The sequence below is a fragment of the Gossypium hirsutum genome, chromosome D12 (genome assembly GCF_007990345.1).
Source record: "Gossypium hirsutum isolate 1008001.06 chromosome D12, Gossypium_hirsutum_v2.1, whole genome shotgun sequence".
NCBI classification, from domain to species: domain Eukaryota; kingdom Viridiplantae; phylum Streptophyta; class Magnoliopsida; order Malvales; family Malvaceae; genus Gossypium; species Gossypium hirsutum.
Genome location: NC_053448.1, coordinates 59,598,835 through 59,621,660, shown reverse-complemented (window position 1 = coordinate 59,621,660; position 22,826 = coordinate 59,598,835). Strand labels below are relative to the sequence as shown.

General features: G+C 33.2%; 1 protein-coding gene and 1 long non-coding RNA gene across 3 annotated transcripts; both read right to left on the bottom strand.

Annotated features, from left to right (window-relative positions):
* Positions 1–105: 105 nt before the first annotated feature.
* On the bottom strand, positions 106–3,084 carry LOC121224347 (uncharacterized). Its single transcript, XR_005921962.1, has 5 exons — positions 3,007–3,084; positions 2,028–2,119; positions 1,856–1,929; positions 704–755; positions 106–526 (listed from the first exon to the last, which is right to left on the bottom strand). It is a non-coding gene; the product is annotated as an uncharacterized lncRNA (long non-coding RNA).
* A 2,689-nt stretch (positions 3,085–5,773) lies between these two features.
* On the bottom strand, positions 5,774–17,410 carry LOC107947180 (cellulose synthase-like protein G3). 2 transcript variants are annotated; one of them, XM_041107496.1, is made up of 5 exons: positions 13,519–17,410; positions 7,558–7,710; positions 7,351–7,476; positions 6,821–7,264; positions 5,774–6,746 (listed from the first exon to the last, which is right to left on the bottom strand). In XM_041107496.1, the coding sequence occupies exons 1-5, from the start codon at positions 13,762–13,764 to the stop codon at positions 5,847–5,849; spliced, it is 1,869 nt and encodes a 622-aa protein (XP_040963430.1). In that variant the 5' UTR covers positions 13,765–17,410; the 3' UTR covers positions 5,774–5,846. The 2 variants fall into 2 exon arrangements, with proteins under 2 accessions (XP_040963430.1, XP_040963429.1); XM_041107495.1 differs by lacking the exon at positions 13,519–17,410 and adding an exon at positions 9,468–10,192.
* Positions 17,411–22,826: the final 5,416 nt, after the last annotated feature.

Here is a 22,826-nt window from a genome sequence, read left to right as displayed (position 1 = left end):
AATTTTTGAATGAATGCAAATGATTCACTATGAAGGTTTCATTCATAAGATATCCCCTGCTGTAACTTCTTCCTAGATAAAGATTGAAAAACAATAGCAAACAAATAATTCAAAGGATTTTTTCATTAATTTTATAAATGTTAATTGGGAGAAGCAACTCCAGAAATCATCATATGTTATAAATAATTCAGCACTTATGAGCTAAACAAAGGAGCTTGATGATATCCCAATACACAGGTATACAAACTTGATAGCAATCTTCCATCAAAAGTGTACGGATGAAGATAAGAGATGGTGACATTTTGGTAAGATAAAGGTTCCAGGACAGCTTATCGCCCCAAAAGCGCAACACGATCCTTCTGTATTGCCTGTGTCAGGTTGATGTCAAAGAGTTCGAATCGTATGGGCATCTCCATCTCATAGAAGGGGTTCTTCAAAACATAATCTGCGTAGAGCTCATAAACAACTTTCAAGAGAGCCTCCATGTGCTGTGTCCCAGGTTCACAAACTACAAAGAACTTTGTCCCTGAAAATCATAACATGCATATTTGCAAAAGGAAATATATACCCAATATCCAATATCACTAGGTTAATTGATTGACTATAAAGCAGAAAGTATGCCTTATAACCTGCTTAGGCAAGAATTCAACTTAACAGAAGAGCGGAGAGAAGGAAGGAAGATCAACTAGGAAAGGTTTTTAACCTGTGCTGAATTTATGATATGGATGACTTTCCAAGCTTAGATGTTTCTGGAGCTGCATAGAAGGAAAAATTAAAACCAGATAGGAATACATCTAAAAGGTTCACCATTGAAGAATATTAACATGAACTCAAATGAGATGGATTAGGGAGTAAGTGCAAACTAGTACAAAATAAAAGTTCTGAATCAATTTGATCACCACCAATACCCATAATCCATCAAAATTTTCTTCTACTCAACTAAAAGCAAGAAACACATTCTCATTTATTTTCAAGAAAGACAAAGATTGGGAAGTTTCTAAAAGTTTGCTAATTTTTCCAACAATCATCAATTCTTAATTAATTTTAATAGCATAAATCAACCACTTGAGATGATTAGATTGCATTCAAACTCACAAACAATTGTTCAAATATGAACTGCAACCCAGTGTGCTTAATAATCACAAGTCTCTCTCTCCAAAAATAGCAATGAAACCACAATAACCATGCACACCATAAATCCTTAACAGGACAAGAGGAAACAATTGATGAATAGCCCTTAATGACAGGGTATATCCAATCATCCTCATCTATCAATATCAGAGGATGAAAGAACACTTCCAAACATAAGCTCAGTTCACCACTTTGAGGAATCAATCATGTTAGTAAGTGACTTGTTTCTCTGTGAATTCCAGCCAAACACCAAATTAGTATTAAATGAGAATCTAAACTTGACAAGCACATACAGATATGGAATTTTCAACAGTGATTTATGGAAAACATTACAAGATGTTCCTAAGACAATAGTTTTTGGGCTTTGGTTTTGATCATTAAAGAAAAAGTGATAAGAATTAACACCATAAAAAGCATTGATGGGAGAGGACTCACAAACAATATTAAAGTTGCAATTGAGGAATAGGGATCAATTCCAGGTTCCATTTCTTCCAGAAAAAATTGATTAACATTTTTAAATAGTCAGAGTTGAGATCTTGCAATCTTCCAGAAGACAAAGGGTGATTCATTATAGAGGATAGTGTTGATTAATTATAGATTAAAATAGAGAGAGAATAGTGTTGATTTTTGTGGTTCTCTAGAAAGAGAGAGAATAGTGTTGATTAATTATAGATTAAAATAGAGGAAATCCATGTGTAAAGTAAACCAAGAACCAAAAGCTAACCAAAATCGACAGCTTTAATTTCCCTCATGGTAGCATCAGCTGACATCAATGGTTTGATGAAGAACTGTGCGAACCTAGAGAGCAAGTGACAGGAAAACACCCAATCTCACATACATTAAATGAACATTGATGAAAATGAGAGCTAAAGAAAGACTGCACAAACAACATCTACCGGTCCAAAGCCTCTTCAAAGCAACCAGTGTTGACATCAAAAAAATAGTTGGTCATCTCAGAAGCTGTGAAGGCGTTTGTGCTGCCTCCATGCTGTAAATCAGGAAAAAAGAACTACGTAATAAAATCAAAGGAAAACTATCTGAAATAGAGGTGCTCATGGGCCGGGCCGGGCCCATAAAAATATTTTGGTCTGGGTCCTAGGCCCGGCCCTGGAAAATATAAGCCCAGGCCCGACCCGGCCCGGCCTATTTTTTTAATAAATACCAAAAATTTATTTTAAAAATTAAAAAGTATTTTAAAAATATTTTAAAATTAAAAAAAATTAAAAAGTATTTTAAAATTTAAAAATTAAAAAAAATTATTTTAGAAATATTTTAAAATTAAAAAAATTTAAAAAATAAATATATTTATTATATCGGGCCGGGCCGGCCCATTTTCTAAACGGGCCTCGTTTTTTTTGCCCAAGCCCATATTTCGAGCCTATATTTTTACCCAAACCCTCCCATATTTCGGGCGGGCTGTCGAGCCGGGTCATACAAATAATTTTACTTCACTATAAGCCTCTTGTTTTATGGCATCTCTTCAAAAATTTTGAAGTTAATTTTATTCAAAGTTAGCTAACAATAATTAGTTATTAGATCACATACATTTTACAGGAATCCTTTCAAATTTGATGTTCAATTGGTTTAAGATTAAGATTTCTTATCTATTATATGTATTTCTGTGATTATAGTATTATTGAAATATTTTGGCAAAAAAGATACCAAGAATTTGTAATCACCCCTTTTATTTATGCTTCAAAAATAATATTGATGTTTTTATAGTTTAAAAGGTTTGTATCAATAACACTATGAGGAACAAAATTACTAAAGTCACATACTGTTAAAATTTAAAGTAAAAAAGGAACAAAAAATTTCCAGACAGTTCACAAATACAAATGGAAGATAAAATAAACGGATGAAAAAGATAAGCAATACCAAAAAAATGGGCAAGGCCTTCGAGGCCGTCAGGGTCACAAAAGGAACCGACACCCACATTCATAGAAGCAGCACACTGTAACATCAAAAAACAAAGAAATTAGGAAAAAAAGAAAGGCCAATAATAGTAATGGAATTGCTAATGAAATGAAAGTGAAGAAGGAATTGAAAAAGGAATTTGCCTTGTCGGTATCGAGATCGCTGATAAGAAGAACTTGAAGGGAATTTCTAAGGACGATCCTCCGATACTCTCTTTTGTCAATTCTGGGCTTTAAAATCTCCACATCTTCTCTTCCGATCGCCATTTCTCAGTTCTCTGCTTTTCTATGTTTGAATTTTTTTGATTTTGGATGATTTTGAGTTTGGTTATGGAAAGTGGAAAGTGATTCGAGTGGATTTTTATTTGACGGGCAAGAAATCTGAATCTGAATTAAAAATTACCTGAAATATGGGAACAGAAGGAGAGAAAGTTACAGATCTATGGCAAAAGATGAAGGAGAATATCTGAAATATGGCAAGAGAGTTTGAGGGCAGAAATTGTGTAGAGAGTTTGACGCAGATGAAGGAGAAGATGAAGGAGGGCAAAATTTGGAAAATGGAAAAAAAGAGCGGAACGTAATAACTATTCAGTGCTGAAGGCAAAGAATGGCTATTACAGCTTCTCACGTAATAGAGGCTGAATGGAATAAGGCTGTATTACAATTACAGCCAACCAAACGTTGGTTTGATGGTGGGCCCACCGGGGGAATGCATTCCTATTCCCCCAACCAAACATGCTCTTAGTGTTTAGTGAACCATGGCATGCATTGTGTTTGCCCTTCACATAATATCTGAAAGTGCCAATTCCCTAGAAAATATATAACACATTACTGTCCAACAATTCCCATAGAACACTAGACCAGGGAAAATAAAAGCTGCAGAGAGTATGATACTGAAAAGAGAAGCAAGGATGCGATGTAAAGAGTTTACAACCACTTCGCCAACTCAACCATCTCCCATCTGGATCAAGGAAGAGCCTCCGCCTCGCCTAACTAAGGGCAGAAGAGATGTCTTGCTCATAAGAAGCACCTCGCATATATCACACGGACTTATCACAGAGTCACATTAGATTCACTTGGAAGCTTCTCCTATTGCATCTTAGCACACGCGTTTACACGATAATGCTCTGTCAAAATCATCTCAGAACTTAAACATTTTCTCCAAATCTCTCCAGAACCACCACTAATGCCTTTTCGTGTAGGCGGACCTCATGTTTTGTATCAACAGCTAGAAATGTTGCAGTGATATTTGGGAAGCCATGTTCCCTTTGTGACTGCTCAACGCAATCGCTTCATTAATTTGGAAGCAATTTACAACAAAGCACCCTTCTAATAATGTCTGCCAACATATGCCTTCCAAGCTGCTGCCACTTAAAACTAAAATTGTCCCCCGCCCCCCGGATGAATGAGAATAAGTTGACTAATGCTGCCATTGTTGCAATGGGGATGATACTCCAAATTCAAGAATCCCTTTGGAAATCTCGTTTATAATATTTGACCACTGTTGGTCACAAAATGGCGAAAAGGGGCCAGGAATCCGTAGTTTAGAATAGCCTAGGCCCAAGTTAAGACCCACCGAAAGGGTTCCAAGGTCAAGGGAGAATATTAAGACGAGCCATCTCCAAGCAAGCCGACGGGCCAAACAAAATTTAAACTATAAGTAAAATATATGAATTTAACATTCTCTGCCATTTTTGTTATAATGTTTTTTAGGCTTATTAAACTTGTCATATTTGCATTTTGATATTATATGATCTGACATGACCGAGTCCAAGCATACATCATCTGCATCTAGATTAGCATCCCCATAATTAGGTACTTGCTGTCGAAAGCCAAAATTAATCAAATATGACGAACTATATGCCACGTTACAAGCCAAAACAATACAACCATTAACATCGTCTAACTTGTCCGTCAAGAAAGCCATAAAAATAAACCAAGTTAATGGAAGAAAAAAAAAGAGCTTTGAAATTAAGTTCTAAATGTGATCACATTCATCTTATTACGTGTATCAATTTACCTTTGAAAATGTATATGTGCATGAAAATAGTAAATAGCTATTACCCAATGGAGAAAAGGTATAATTATATACGAATCTCTTATTACATAATTTATTGGAGGTTGCTTTGGATGCAACTTTATTTTTAATTATTGCCCACTAAGTAACACGATTATTGGGTGCTTGACTGCTTCTTTGTCTGAATATGGACTGCCAAGTACATTGCATATTCGCTTTATTTGATCAAGGATGTAACTTAATACGATATTAACTAAACATGGTTTAACTTAATAATACAGATCAAGGCACATGGATCCCTTTTTATATCCATCAAATCATATGCTAACAGCCAAGAGTTCATATCTTTATCAGTCCAATACAATTAGTCATCGCCATAAATATTTTAATATAAAGTATATTATGAATGATAATCGAAGTGAAAGATTATGGACAATTAGTATATATGTATTTATCATACATATAAAATTATTTTTAATATTTAATTATGGAAATATATTTTCTTTAAAAATAAAACAAAGCGTTGGATTTTAAATAAAAAATTTAAGGTTTGAATCTGTTAAAATAGGTTTAGCCCAATAATTTGATAAAATTTTAAAAAATAAAGTCATCCAATTGTTTTCATTTAAAAATCTCAATGCAATAATAACGTGATATATGATTGATAGAAAATAAATATATTAAGTTGATAAATTTTAACTGAAACTCGCAATAATCATAATAATTTGATTAACGTTTTTAAATTAAAACAGTAAGATTTTTAAAATACAACAACTATAGCATAATCACTTGAGAAACAGAGAAGCCACTACATAAACAGCCGATGCTAGTAACGTGGCCGTAACGGTAGTTTTAGTAGGCATTTTCCCTTTATCACTCCTCAACGCTATGGCTTGATAAACCGGCAAGCAATTCATCACAATCAACCCTGTCAACACCAACTGCATAACAAGCCCTTCCTTATTGCTACCGCCATCGACGATAAAATGTACCAGTCCGATGATTAACGATAACAGGTTGATTATTGCTGCCATTGTTAGTGTTACAAACAAGGGCGACGGTACCCCAAACTCAAACACCCCTTGCTCGTACCTTTTGCTTTCCTCATCATTGATGATCTTACTGGTCACGTTGAAACCCTCGGCGGGAATGCCGATGGACTTGACCACGAACTCGGTCAATCCGAAGGCGTGACATGAAAGCCCTCTCATAATCCACATTCTTTGGTCACTCCACCATCTTTGTATTGTACCCCCATCGACCACAAACTCCAGCAGGTCTTGCCCATATGCTCCGAGGAAAAGGAACATGTAAAGGAGAAACCATGGGTCTGAGACCTTTGGGAAGATGCTGAGTTCATTAAGGAGAGCAAGCTGAGGAAGTAAGCAATACGTAGTGATTGGGATTGTCAAAATGGCCCAAAATGCATAGTATGAATAACCTAAACCCATGAACAACCCCATGGATTTGACACCAAATGTTATGGTACTATATCTTGAAAACGCCACTTCCAGGAGTCCAATTGCCCATCTCTTGTTTTGGCTGAGAACATCAAGAAGGTTGAAGGGTACATCTCCTAAAAAGGCTGCCGTTTCGGGGTAGCAGAATATGGACCTCCATCCTTCACATTTCATACGATAGCCTGTGTAATAGTCCTCCACAAGTGATCCATATCTGAACCCAATCTGCAAACAGAACATCATATTTTTTTAGGACAGGACTGTTGAAAATTATAGATTAGTTGAATTTATTCAGTTACCTTAGACCCCCATTTGGTCTGGTTTTCATAATTGCATCCAGCAACATGGTGTGCTAATTCAAGAACCGATGGGGCAGTTAAGGGCTTGTTCACGACAGAATCAGGACATAAACCATCGATTTCCGGTAAAATCAAAGTTGAAGGGCCGCCGCACAAAGCTCGCCGGCGAAAAAAGCAGCCAGTTCCTACATAATTAGGGCCGCATAATCCGTCATAGCCGACGGGATGAACTTTAAACAAACGTTTATGCTCACAAGCATAAATGTCACTCTTGTTGAGCCCATGGTACTCTTGAGGAAACTGAACGTAACCCAAATTGCTTTGCATTTCAGGGTCTAAAATATAACACAGAGCTCGGAGAGGTGTTGTGGGATCATTGGAGTACATGTCACAGTCTAAGGTTAAAATAACAGGTGCATTGGTCATGGCAGCAGAAACTCGGACCTTTAAAAATAAAAGAACAAGATAAAACATAATTAATCGTAATTGAATTAATAATCATTCAGTGAGAGCATAATATATATATATACCAGGACATTAAGTGCACCGGCTTTGAAATGATGAGGGGATGTCTTGCTTTTTTGCCTAGAGACATAAACCAGGTTGGGCAAGCAATTGCCTGTGATGTCTTTGTCTTTATTTTGGTCCAATAAAACCTGATCATGTACCAGTATTGCAAGGTTATAACAGTATGATCGGCTGTTCATCGGTGATTAATTTCGAGGTAAAAAGAGAACCTGGATCACTGTGGGGTGATTTTGACGGGTAAATCCATCAATACTCCATTGACTGAAAACCTGACGGACTTCATCGCTGGTGTTGTATTCCTCACTAATTTTTCCTGTTTCAACGACGTGTTCGACTCTCATTTTCATGCTTTCGTACATTATCTGCAAAATTGAAAAATAAATAAATATTTCACGAATTAATGGGTTAGAAAAAAAAATATTTTTGTTTCATATAATGCTTCTTTCTAAATTAGGTGGTTTGCGGCTTAGCAAAGTGTGAGTACGTGGACATTTTCCATTGGTATAAATTAAGGTCACCAACAGAAGACTTGCAACATATTGATTAGTAATTCTGACATCAATATCCATATTTGTCTTTATTAGACTTAATTTCGACAAATATTCGAGCATTTACGGTGAATGATTTATCCTCTATCTCTCTCTGCCTTCGTAAAAATGAAAATACATAATAATAATGACGCTAGAAATGCGTAGAAAAATTTACTAATATATCCATTTCTCGAGATTAGAGAAAAAATCTAATATATCCAATGCTCAGACTGTGTGAGGTCAGTGGAATTGAATCGGGATAAGGTTGATTTCTAGTATCGAACCGCGTGGCAAAAAATATTAGCTTTTGCATCCTTTCGAAAGAGTACAGGGCCTAAAGAGATCAACTTTGTTCGGTTCAAGATGTCCGTATTTAATATTGGACAGCTGCATGCCCTACATACATAACTTTTTTTTTTACTTACAGTAATATTATAAAATCTAAATTTAGCTTAATTCAAACTAGAATAATGAACACTCTTATTACATAGGGTTTGAAGATATTATTTTTAAACCATATTCTAATTCTGTGTTGCAACTGATGATAATATATTATTAAAAAAGAGAATGGGATTATGAGGGAACTTTCATCATTAATTGTTAAACTGAGGGTAAAGTAATTAACCAAGTACACTTGTTGGGGAGACTAATATTAAAATAATTAATAAATTAAGTAAATTGATTTTTTTTTAAATTTTATTATTTTGTATTAATTAAAAACTAACGTGTCGGACATAATAATTGACAGTAACATATAACGTACCATGTATACTTTATGCTAACACATAATGATTAATTTTTAACCGTATAAATAGATAAAAAAATTTAACAGAAAAATCAATTTACTTTTTTATCTCACGAATTAATTTATCTATTTATTGAATAGAAAAAATATAATATAATTTTTAATAAAAGATTTTCATGGTTCTTTTAATTTCCCAAAAGGTCTGGTTAAAACTCATGAAGCTTTTCACTTCTTTGTTTGTTGATTCTGTCAATCTGAAGGAAATTCTGACCATTAAATGATGGAAAATTGGTGAAGGAAAGGGATCGATTTTGTCGGGTGATAGCCGATAGGTAGGGTCGACTTCTTCCCTTGCTACAGGTAGACTTCTAATTGGTGTGCTCTTTGGCAACTTGGGAGACTGACCCGTGATGGTTTGTTTTTAGCCTTCTCTAGACCTCTTTGCTGTTTATGGCTAGTGGACTTACAAATTTATAAATGAACATGAATTGATAACAATCAATGCAGAACATAATTTGAACTCTTGTACTATTTGCATCGTACCTAAAATCACACTGGACAATTAGAACAACGTGACCCACAACCTTTTCGTACTTATTGGCTTCTCCCAACTTTTGCAGCTAAAGCGTGGAATTATTGGCCTTTGCCTCCTTTATTGATGGATTTGGTTTCATTGGCTTGCCGGGGAGAAAACACTACTATGTTTTTCCTATTCAAGCAATCTCCACTCAGATTTTTATTTTTTGGACTAGTAAAAATATATATTTTTGACAAAGGACGTGGATTCTAATCATAGCAGTAACTATAAGTTAAGTTAGTTAGATAATTTAAGAATGGGGATTACCTTAATATCTTCAGTTTCAGAACTCATCTTATAATCGGTCGCAAAATATTCATCGGGGTTCCTTTTCGCTATGTCGTTCTTCCTACAAAATGGTAACCAGTGGGCAGCAAACCTAGCAGCTTCCATGAAAGCAAAGAGAGTGAAAGCCGATCCTCCATCGTCCGATACGTACACCGATATCTTCTCTGTCGGATAATCGTACGCCATCACTGATAAGGCCGTGTTCACCACACTTATTGGAGGCTCCTTGTACGGGTCTGCCGTACATATGAACACGTCCAGCCCCGGTAAATCACTTGTTTTCACCACCTTTTCGAGGTTTTCGGGGAATTCTTTACGGTAAACCGGACGCATGCGGAAAGCTTGCCCGCTAGCCCAGTTGAAGGCAAGGATGAGGTCGGAGACGAACAACGTAAGGGTTACGTAGAAAGAAACTAGGGTTTTGGAGCTGAGGAGTGTTTGTGTATGGCGGTAGAACAAGGCTACGATGGCACACGTGTAAACTGCGGCAAAGGCACGGTTTGAGCTTGTACGGCGGGAAGGCGTAAGTGTGTTAAGTAGCGGAGGTGCACTGGCGGCGTTCGTGGCGGTATAATCTCTTAGAGGAGGCTTTTCCATATTTGTTAGCGGCTGTAAATTAGCTCTACAATGTATCGTTATCATCTTAGTGTCCCATACACTGATAAATATAGATCCCAATCAGTGGAACGAGCACGTGCGACTTCAGGACCTACGCACGTACGAAATTATTTGTTGATACGTATAACTAAGCTTGTTTTAATTAGGACATTCCTCCATTAGTTTGTCGATCAAATTTGCTTACATATATATGGTTTGGGATGTTCATTGAAATTGATTATTTAAAATATGGCTAAAATATTAAGAAAACTTCGAAACAGCTTATTGGATGATTATTTCATATATAGAGTAATCTCTCAAGATTAAAAAATCACATCATTTTTTAAAATTTTATTTAAAATAAATAAATGAGATCAATATATAAATGAGGTATTTTTTTAGTGTAATACATTGTTTTGACTGTATCGCATTATATATCATTCAATAATCGAATAGATTTTTTTATCTTTGATTCAAATCAAATCTGAAATAAAAGAATTTCAAATATATATAGAATTAAATAGATATTTTAAGGGTTAGTATTTTTGAAAAGTTTGGTTTAAAATTTGAGTGTTTAGCATTGCTGCCAAAAAGTATTTTTGAGAAATAAAATGTCTATTTTAGACATGTTATTATCAAGTAACAAACATGCATTTAAATAATATTTAAATTAGTTAATATTATTATATTTTAGTAAGAATATAAAAATATTATTATAACTTGTTGTTAATATTTTAATATATGAAATATAAATTTTAAATATTTTTAAGCAATAAATATTAATTATTTATAAATTTTAATTAGAATATATAAACTATATTTTAAATATTTAAATATAACCATTAAATATTTGTAATTAATATTTTAAAAAATATATTTTTTATTTTTAATTAATGATTTTAGCTCATTTGTAATTAAGCACCAAGAAAAAAAAAGAAAAAGTACTATACTATTGGAGGGGTAAAAAAGTAATTAAGCACTAAAAGTACTTTTGGGAGAGGAAAAACTAAAAATTTTAGCTTCTCTTCTACAGAAATGCTAAAAATTTTAGCAAAAAGCAACTGTTTAGTACATCTTTTCTTCCAAAAGTACGTTTGGAGTCAAAAGTACTATTTTTGTAACACCCCTTACCCGTATCCAACACCGGAATAGGGTACGAGGCATTACCAAAACACATACACTTGTAAACGTATTTAACCGAGTTATAAAATTTCATCAAAATTAAAACTTTCAAAAATAATTAACATGTTTCTATAACTTTTCACAATATATCCTCAAAATATTATAATCATAATAATTAGGGCCTGCGAGACCCGATACATACTCATGCAATTTAATGCTTCATTTCCATTTCATTCAATTCGCAATTTCTCATGCTCATAATTTAAATCATATCACTAGAAATTTCCATTTATTTCACGTACAATTCAATGACATCAAATTCAAAACTAATACGTATTTACCATTTAACTCAATGTTTATTGATTATACCATTCAATAACACATTTATGAAATTCTCAATTTAGCAATGAAAATATCACTTTAGTTTGAATAACAACATCGTCCTGATATAAATACACTACCACTTATCCATTTACTTTAATTCTTTTGGGCCCATTTGTCACTTACCATCCTTAATCAAATTAGGGAACGGTCACGGAAAATTGAGTACTTCACTTTCACTTTGCCATAGTATAACTATGGTCTTACGTATGATCACTTATCACTTGTCCCTGATCAGATAAGTGTAGCCACCTATCACTTTGTTTCTTGATCAGATAAGTGTAGCCACTTATCACTTTGTCTCTTGATCAGATAAGTGTAGCCACTTATCACTTTGTCTCTTGATCAGATAAGTGTAGCTAAAGCTATCACTTATCACTTTGTCTCTTGATCAGATAAGTATAGCCGAAGCTATCACTTATCACTTTTCACTTGTCACTTGATCAGATAAGTGTAGCCGAAGCTATCACTTATCACTTTGTCACTTGATCAGATAAGTATAGCCGAAGCTATTACTTATCACTTTCCACTTGTCACTTGATCAGATAAGTGTAGCTAAAGCTACCACTTATCACTTTGTCACTTGATCAGAAGTACTCAAATCCGGCGTTCCGCTCAATTTGATCATTTATTCATATATCAGGCTTACCAACATGTGTTAATTCATAAACCATTCATGGTATTATTTCATGCCAAATCATATACTGAATATACCATACACACATACTATGAAACTTTATTTTCACACATGAGCTTAAACCATGACCAACAATGCACAAAAATAAGCATCATTCATATTTCATCGTTTATGAGTTATAATCAAACATATGACCATTTATACACGAATCATTCATATATTTCCCAATTTTCCTCCTCCTCCTCTCCATTCCACATCCTTAATGTGTATAACACACTTAAACAACATTAACCATAATTTCAATATTCACTAACATGTATATTCAAAGCTGTTTATCCGAGTCAGAGTCACTAAATTATTTTTATCCGGAGCTACAGAGCTCCAAATTAAGATCCGTTAATTTTCCCTGAAACTAGACTCACATATCTTCAAACCATAAAATTTTCATAATTTTTTGTTCAGCCAAATAGTACAGTTTATTCTTTAAAGTTTCCCCTGTTTCGCTGTCTGACAGTTCCGACCACTCTTCACTAAAAATTAATTATCTCATTGTACAGAATTCGGATGATGTTTTAGCTTGTTTATTCTAAAAATAGACTCATTAAGGATTCTAACCATATAAACTATAACTCATAATCATTTTTGTACAATTTTTAATGATTTTCCAAAGTCAGAACAGGGGAACCCGAATTCATTCTGACCTTGTCTCACAAAATCTATTATATCTCATGATTTACAATTCCATTGCTCACATCATTTCTTTTATAAGAAACTAGACTCAATAAGCTTTAGTTTCATATTTTATTCATCCTCTAATTCAATCTCTACAATTTTTGGTGATTTTTCAAAGTTACAATACTGCTGCTGTCCAAAACTGCTTTAGTGCAAAATGTTGATTTCCATTTTGCCCCAAATTTCACAGTTTATACAATTCGGTCCTTTCTCAATTAACCCCTCAATTAATCTAATTTTCTCAATTAGTACTTTACTAGACATTATAAGTTGTTACACAACTATTGAAATTCAGAATTTCCACATATAACTCTATCTTCAAACTCTTTTACTATTAGGTCCCAAACATTCACTTTCTATTCAATTCTTTCAATAAAATCAGCATATGAACAATTTAAAGCTCTAATTTCATGCTAAATCATCATATACTTCCAGCACATATTCATATCAACTTTCAACTTCTTTCATAAAATCAAAAACTAATGGATTTAACAAGTGGGCCTAGTTGTAAAAGTCATAAAAATACAAAAATTTCAAGAAATAGTCAAGAATTGAACTTACTTGTAATAAAAATATGAAGAACCAGCTTGAAGAATCCCTTCCATGGTGTTTTAGCTGATGAGAATTCAGAAAAATGAAGAGAAATCTAGATAATTCCACTTGGGTCCTAACTTTATTAAGCAAATTTTGCAATTTTCCAATTTTGCCCTTAATTCTCCTTACTTTCTTGCTGATTTCATGCCTCTGCCGTCCAGCCCAAATAGACCTTGGGTCTATTTGCCTTTTAAGCCCTCTTCCTTTTATCATTTAAGCTATTTAATCATTTCCCAAAATTTTGCATTTGTTACAATTTAGTCCTTTTAGTTCAATTAATTATCGGAACTTTAAAATTTCTTAACGAAACTTTAATACTAACTTTTAACACTCCATAAATATTTATAAAAATATTTATGGCTCAGTTTAAAATCCCCGAGGTCTTGATACCTCATTTCGATTCTAATTATTTTAATATTTATTTCTAGTGCACTATTCACTATTTCAAAAATTTTCCTAACTTCATATTTAACTTATACTTACTAAATTAATAATATTTTCTACCCATTTGTCGAATTTAGTGATCTCGAATCACCGTTCCGACACCTCTGAAAATTCAAGCCATTACATTTTTTTTTCGTCGGATTTGTGGTCCCGAAACCACTGTTCCGACTAAGCCTAAAATCGGGCTATTACAACTCTCCCCCCTTTAGGGATTTTCGTCCCCGAAAATCTTACCAGATGGTAGGTTAATGATTTACTTCCACAGTATATTTCAAATTCGCACATGATTTTGGATTTTCATATCTTTTACAGATAATCACATAGATTCATAAGGAAATCAAGATAGTGATATTTTAGCATCTGAAGCTACACAAAGTATCGAAAAATTACAATCCATATAGAATGATATCCATTTTGATAATCTGAGTAGTTTTCAGAACTATCAAATATTTCTCTCTTTTTATATTGTCCTCATTTTCTAATTCATTCACTTTTCCGACCACATTATTATTCTTCCGTACACGAACTTCTGTAACACTACACTCGTAAGCTTATTCAACCAAAATCTCACAAATTTCATTGTAACATTTTACTAATATGGGGGTGAGTGTAGTAAAGCCTCAAATTTATCTTACACATAAATGCGCATAACACATACCATCACAAATAGCAAATTCATTACTAAGTTCACATTCTCAAAGCATTTAATAAACATTTGCTTTTAATCACTTTTGTTCTCAACACAAAATTCTAACTCAAATCACTAGTTCACAATCAAAATTTCTATATAACATCATAATCCAAATATCATAACTCATATGCTTGTATAATTATAACATTCATCAATAAAAAAAATGTTTTATTCTTTGATCCATACTTTTATGAGTTTCAACTCATAATTAATACATTTTCACTCAAACATTTTAGTATTTATTTCTATACTATTAGAATTAACTCAGTTGAAAAACATATCTGTCTCATCAAGATAATTTTCGTCATAGAACAATACTGATAAGGGGGTGTTGGTGAAGTCATAAATCTTTCAACTTGCTCTCATAGATACATATATATATATATGATTTTGTATTCATCATCAATGTAATACCATCAAAACCACGTAATTCATTCCAAGCAAATTAACACATCTATTTATTACAAATGTTTTCTGTCACTCACAATTTCACACAACGAATTTACTTACTCAAGCTCAATGTTAATATCTAATTAAATTCCAATACTTGGCTTCTATTTTACTTACCGACATTTGCCAAATTAGAGAACGTCTTACGGAATTGAGTACTTCGTTTTCTCGATGCCATAGTCCAACTATGGTCTTACACGTAATCACAAATCACATACCGATGCCATAGCCCAGCTATGGTCTTACACGGAGTCACATGTCACTTACCGATGCCATAGCCCAGCTATGGTCTTACACGGAATCACATATCACTTACCGATGCCATAGCCCAGCTATGGTCTTACACGGAATCACATAATCACATGTTCACATGTTGCCATGGTCAAACCATGGTCTTTTCCGTCAATTCATCACATATCACTGAACGAAAGTACTCATTCCTGCGTTCTACTCAATTTGACTTCCAATTCAATTTTTCATACTATTATAATATTCATGGTTTAGACATAAAACAAAATATCTTATTATCTTTAATTTAACAATTAAACATAAGATTCTATCATATGAACATACTAATTTCACTTATTCAAGCAGATGTACATACACACGTTCCATCTATTTAAGTAAATTTGCTTATCATATTCACTTAATCAAATATGTTGAGCACATAGCATTATATAATCACCAACATACTTGGATGAGCTTATCACAACATAAACTTTTTTTTTAAACTTATAGTCATCTCTTTTCATACATGAACACATCCATATCACAAATTTTTATACTTACCTTTCCAAATTCCAACATAACGTGAGCATTTTTCATTTATCTCAATATCATTTTTAGCATTATCGAAAATAGCTCGATTGAAAATCATCTCTGTCTTAACAAAGCAATTTCGTTAGAGCCCGGAGATATCACATCATCAAGAGTAATAACGTGGCATGTATAGCTAGGCTCACATATGCTAAGTTTGGTCCGAGAACCGACTAAACCGTAGCTCTGATACCACTAAATGTAACACCCCTTACCCGTATCCAACACCGGAATAGGGTACGAGGCATTACCAAAACACATACACTTGTAAACGTATTTAACCGAGTTATAAAATTTCATCAAAATTAAAACTTTCAAAAATAATTAACATGTTTCTATAACTTTTCACAATATATCCTCAAAATATTATAATCATAATAATTAGGGCCTGCGAGACCCGATACATACTCATGCAATTTAATGCTTCATTTCCATTTCATTCAATTCGCAATTTCTCATGCTCATAATTTAAATCATATCACTAGAAATTTCCATTTATTTCACGTACAATTCAATGACATCAAATTCAAAACTAATACGTATTTACCATTTAACTCAATGTTTATTGATTATACCATTCAATAACACATTTATGAAATTCTCAATTTAGCAATGAAAATATCACTTTAGTTTGAATAACAACATCGTCCTGATATAAATACACTACCACTTATCCATTTACTTTAATTCTTTTGGGCCCATTTGTCACTTACCATCCTTAATCAAATTAGGGAACGGTCACGGAAAATTGAGTACTTCACTTTCACTTTGCCATAGTATAACTATGGTCTTACGTATGATCACTTATCACTTGTCCCTGATCAGATAAGTGTAGCCACCTATCACTTTGTTTCTTGATCAGATAAGTGTAGCCACTTATCACTTTGTCTCTTGATCAGATAAGTGTAGCCACTTATCACTTTGTCTCTTGATCAGATAAGTGTAGCTAAAGCTATCACTTATCACTTTGTCTCTTGATCAGATAAGTATAGCCGAAGCTATCACTTATCACTTTTCACTTGTCACTTGATCAGATAAGTGTAGCCGAAGCTATCACTTATCACTTTGTCACTTGATCAGATAAGTATAGCCGAAGCTATTACTTATCACTTTCCACTTGTCACTTGATCAGATAAGTGTAGCTAAAGCTACCACTTATCACTTTGTCACTTGATCAGAAGTACTCAAATCCGGCGTTCCGCTCAATTTGATCATTTATTCATATATCAGGCTTACCAACATGTGTTAATTCATAAACCATTCATGGTATTATTTCATGCCAAATCATATACTGAATATACCATACACACATACTATGAAACTTTATTTTCACACATGAGCTTAAACCATGACCAACAATGCACAAAAATAAGCATCATTCATATTTCATCGTTTATGAGTTATAATCAAACATATGACCATTTATACACGAATCATTCATATATTTCCCAATTTTCCTCCTCCTCCTCTCCATTCCACATCCTTAATGTGTATAACACACTTAAACAACATTAACCATAATTTCAATATTCACTAACATGTATATTCAAAGCTGTTTATCCGAGTCAGAGTCACTAAATTATTTTTATCCGGAGCTACAGAGCTCCAAATTAAGATCCGTTAATTTTCCCTGAAACTAGACTCACATATCTTCAAACCATAAAATTTTCATAATTTTTTGTTCAGCCAAATAGTACAGTTTATTCTTTAAAGTTTCCCCTGTTTCGCTGTCTGACAGTTCCGACCACTCTTCACTAAAAATTAATTATCTCATTGTACAGAATTCGGATGATGTTTTAGCTTGTTTATTCTAAAAATAGACTCATTAAGGATTCTAACCATATAAACTATAACTCATAATCATTTTTGTACAATTTTTAATGATTTTCCAAAGTCAGAACAGGGGAACCCGAATTCATTCTGACCTTGTCTCACAAAATCTATTATATCTCATGATTTACAATTCCATTGCTCACATCATTTCTTTTATAAGAAACTAGACTCAATAAGCTTTAGTTTCATATTTTATTCATCCTCTAATTCAATCTCTACAATTTTGGTGATTTTTCAAAGTTACAATACTGCTGCTGTCCAAAACTGCTTTAGTGCAAAATGTTGATTTCCATTTTGCCCCAAATTTCACAGTTTATACAATTCGGTCCTTTCTCAATTAACCCCTCAATTAATCTAATTTTCTCAATTAGTACTTTACTAGACATTATAAGTTGTTACACAACTATTGAAATTCAGAATTTCCACATATAACTCTATCTTCAAACTCTTTTACTATTAGGTCCCAAACATTCACTTTCTATTCAATTCTTTCAATAAAATCAGCATATGAACAATTTAAAGCTCTAATTTCATGCTAAATCATCATATACTTCCAGCACATATTCATATCAACTTTCAACTTCTTTCATAAAATCAAAAACTAATGGATTTAACAAGTGGGCCTAGTTGTAAAAGTCATAAAAATACAAAAATTTCAAGAAATAGTCAAGAATTGAACTTACTTGTAATAAAAATATGAAGAACCAGCTTGAAGAATCCCTTCCATGGTGTTTTAGCTGATGAGAATTCAGAAAAATGAAGAGAAATCTAGATAATTCCACTTGGGTCCTAACTTTATTAAGCAAATTTTGCAATTTTCCAATTTTGCCCTTAATTCTCCTTACTTTCTTGCTGATTTCATGCCTCTGCCGTCCAGCCCAAATAGACCTTGGGTCTATTTGCCTTTTAAGCCCTCTTCCTTTTATCATTTAAGCTATTTAATCATTTCCCAAAATTTTGCATTTGTTACAATTTAGTCCTTTTAGTTCAATTAATTATCGGAACTTTAAAATTTCTTAACGAAACTTTAATACTAACTTTTTAACACTCCATAAATATTTATAAAAATATTTATGGCTCAGTTTAAAATCCCCGAGGTCTTGATACCTCATTTCGATTCTAATTATTTTAATATTTATTTCTAGTGCACTATTCACTATTTCAAAAATTTTCCTAACTTCATATTTAACTTATACTTACTAAATTAATAATATTTTCTACCCATTTGTCGAATTTAGTGATCTCGAATCACCGTTCCGACACCTCTGAAAATTCAAGCCATTACATTTTTTTTTCGTCGGATTTGTGGTCCCGAAACCACTGTTCCGACTAAGCCTAAAATCGGGCTATTACAAGTTTTAAGCATTATAGAACAGGTCCTAACACGACTTCCTTTACTCACACTTTTTAGAGTATATTTATGCACTTGTTCAAAAACATAGTTTAAATAAATCGATACTTTTTTTAAATCAAAATTATGGTAATAAATTATCACATGTTAACTTTTCAATCTGATTGTAGAGTTAACAAACTTCATCACCAATATAACAAATAATAATCATTCATTAAAATTTTTTTTTTGGAAGTAAGCCAACGTAATTTTATTAATATTACAACACAAACATGGGTGATAGGATATGATATTTTATATGTGGTGGAGGAATGTTAAGTTGCTATGGTAGCAGAGTTTTTGCCCTTCTAAGCTCTTTTATGCTCTCTTCTTGGAAGAGGAGGGGTTTTTATAAACGGACGAGTGCTTGGATTGAGCCATCCTTCGATGACGGTGTCTTTGTATGGTTCTCAATTTAAGGTGTAAGTTGGATTTGACCCTTGATCAACATGAGAAATGACAGTAAAGGTTGGCGAGCTAGAGAAATAACGGCATGAACTTTGTTTTTGGGATGTAGTGGACAAGTTGCGGGGTAGGGATGCTAACAATCATATCGAAGTAAATTTTCCATTAGTATTTGAAAGAAGTACTTGTTTCAAATGAAATTTTAATTTAGAATATTCTATGGCAAATGGATGGTGCTTTGTTAATGTAGATATTGTGGTGTAGAAATGCTGTAGACATCAAAAGGGAGGAAAAAAATCCAACGAATCGACCCCACTGAGGGTATGGACCATGGGGAGCGACAACAATAATTTTGTTGGCGTTATTAGTCAATCACGTGAGGCTGACTTTGGACACCCACACTCATCTTTCAGGGGGACTGGCTCTTCTCCAACTCAGCTGTGGATAACACTGATGTCATAATAAAGTCATTGTGCGGGTAATTTACCAATAAAAGTCCTTTTTTTAAAAAAAATTATCGAAATGGGCCCATTATTTAATTATTTACCGGAATTGTCTATTTTCTGCGAAATCGCGTCCACATCAGCGCAATATCATGGTACGCGCCAGGAAATCGCGTCCACGTCAGCGCGAGTTACTGACGTTGAAGCAAATCGCTCCCTCTAGGACGCGATTTGCTGACGTGGGATGAACAATTTATGTTTTTTAACTTGGAAAACTTTGAAAGGCCATAACTTTTCGCTCGGTAGTCCGATTGAGACGATTTTTTTTAATTTCGAATAACTTTTCGAGATCTACTCGCTGCCAAAACGCCAAAGGTGGTTTGCCGCAGTTTTCGTCGAAAAAGATCCTTTTTTGCCTCTAAATTTTGATTTTTTCGGTTTAAAATTGAATTTTGAAACATTCAAATCATTATTTTCCGTATTTATTTCAAGTAAACACCGGATTTTTTTACAGAATTGTTGTATTATTTTTTCTGATTTCACACGTGTATGGAATAGGTCCGATAAATCATTAGAACGTAAGTAATATAATTAAGATAATAACAGTATTTTTATAATATGTTAATTAATTAGTTTAGCTTAGTTTGTTAAGATCCTTGCTCTTTTTTGCTAGTATCTTGGTTTAAATCTTGTTGATAATAATTTTGAATCTTTTTTGTACTTGTTGCGTTTATTTTTTTAATCAATTAACTAGACCCATTTCGGTAAATTTTAAAAAAATAGGTCTTTTTTTGGTATTTTACCCAGTTAATTGATTAAAAAAATAAATGCAACAAGTACAAAAAAGATTCAAATAAATGCAACAATTCTGTAAAAAAAATCTGGTGTTTACTTCAAATAAATAAGGAAAATAATGATTTGAATGTTTCAAAATTCAATTTCAAACTTCAAATAAATAAGGTAAAAAAGGATCTTTTTCGACGAAAACTACGGCAAACGGTTTGTCAGCGAGTAGATCTCGAAAAGTTATTCGAAATAAAAAAAATTGTCTCAATCGGACAACCGAGCGAAAAGTTATGGCCTTTCAAAGTTTTCCAAGCTAAAAAACATAAACTGTTCATCACACGTCAGCAAATCGCGTCCTAGAGGGAGCGATTTGCTTCCACGTCAGCAACTCGCGCTGACGTGGACGCGATTTCCTGACGCGTACCCTGACATCGTGCTGACGTGGACGCGATTTTGCGAAAAATAAATCATTCCGATAAATAATTAAATAATGGGCCCATTTCAATAATTTTTTAAAACAAAAGGGCTTTTATTGGTAAATTACCCTAATTGTGCAGTTATATTCCTGTATCTCAACTTCTTGGAAAAAGAAAAAGATTGGTTGTTACGGTTACGGTTACGGATATGAGCTATAGCCCAAGTTGGCTTTTTCCTAATGGGTTCCTACCACTTTTATTTTTGCCGAAAGGCCTAATGCCATATAGCCTGTTTGTCCTTCAATATCCTTCACTACATACAAGGCAAATTGTGGTAGACTCAACCCAACATATATGATTTTGGATGAATGCACTTGGTACGGAGTTAATATTTTCTCTTTAAAATAATATTTTTTTATTCAATAAATTTATATTTTTAAAACTTTATTTTATGAATTTATCGATAAAATATTTTATTTGGGATTGAATTGTATATAAAAAGCTTCTTTTTAAAAACAGCAAATGTTAATAATATTTTCGTTTGATTTTATTTAATTATATTTTATAATTAAATAATTAAATTGATACATTTAATAATAAAAAGATTGATTTAATCCGTTTCTATAATAAACTGCCTTCGTAGACACTGTCACCTATGATTTTGTCATGCATCCAATGTAGATGTAGCGTTATAGTTAAGGAAATCCAAGAAAGGGGGCTATGGGCCACTTGTACTTCTTCACGTCTTACCAAAATTCCCTGAATGGATATAATAAAATCAAAGACAATAATTAAAGTCTAGTTTAGATTTAAAAACAATAGGAAAATGATCATATCCCTCTCATCTTTAGTCTATACAGTGATTCTTAATGCGTACGAGCTCTCTCTTAATCTCAATCCACCAAATCTTCTAGCAATGTTTGTTGAGTTTTTTTATAGGAGTTATCAATATCATTGTCAAATTGATACAAAGTTGAGTGATTGATATAAGGTCGAGTGATACGAGCAGTCCGACCCAATTCAAAGTCCATGAAAGAGATAGACTTAGTTTCCTTTAAGGTTAATCAGAAATCCAAACAATTAAAGTCAAAACTCAACTTATTCGTTTAAGATTTTATTCCAAAAAAATTTCGAGAAGAAGAGCTGAAGGTTCAAAACGATGGACTTTGAAGTTCAATACGAAATAAGGATGAATTAGAATGGACCAATTTTATTTGTGGACTTAAAATCTCAATCCATGAGGACAATCTCATGTAGAAGATATTAGCAAATTTAGATGTTACATTTCAAGTATCCCAATCAAGCTCACACGCCTAACAATGTTATAATCAGTTAACTTGCAGTGCATTGTTGGAAGGGATACAAACATTTCTGGGTCGATATGCCTTCGTATCGATCGAAGATCTGTCTCTCTGCTTCACAATGCGCTTTGAATCACTCGATTTTGAGTTCAGAAGCTTAAGTTATAATTGTTTTAGTGAAGATTGCACAATCAAAATTTCTAAACGGGATTATTATGAAAATTATGAGTTTTGACCTTTAAATTCAGGTTTAAGTTAGACTGGGTTCGATTTTTAAGCTTAATTTTTATTATACATGAG

Bases quoted from the DNA above. Each gene is read 5' to 3' on its own strand.
- LOC107947180 (XM_041107495.1), bottom strand. From the start codon at position 10,130: ATGATAACGATACATTGTAGAGCTAATTTACAGCCGCTAACAAATATG. The intron at 7,711-9,467 runs GTAATCCCCATT...TCAATTTTGCAG, and splicing joins CTGAAACTGAAGATATTAAG to ATAATGTACGAAAGCATGAA. The intron at 6,747-6,820 runs GTAACTGAATAA...TTCTGTTTGCAG, and splicing joins AGACCAAATGGGGGTCTAAG to ATTGGGTTCAGATATGGATC.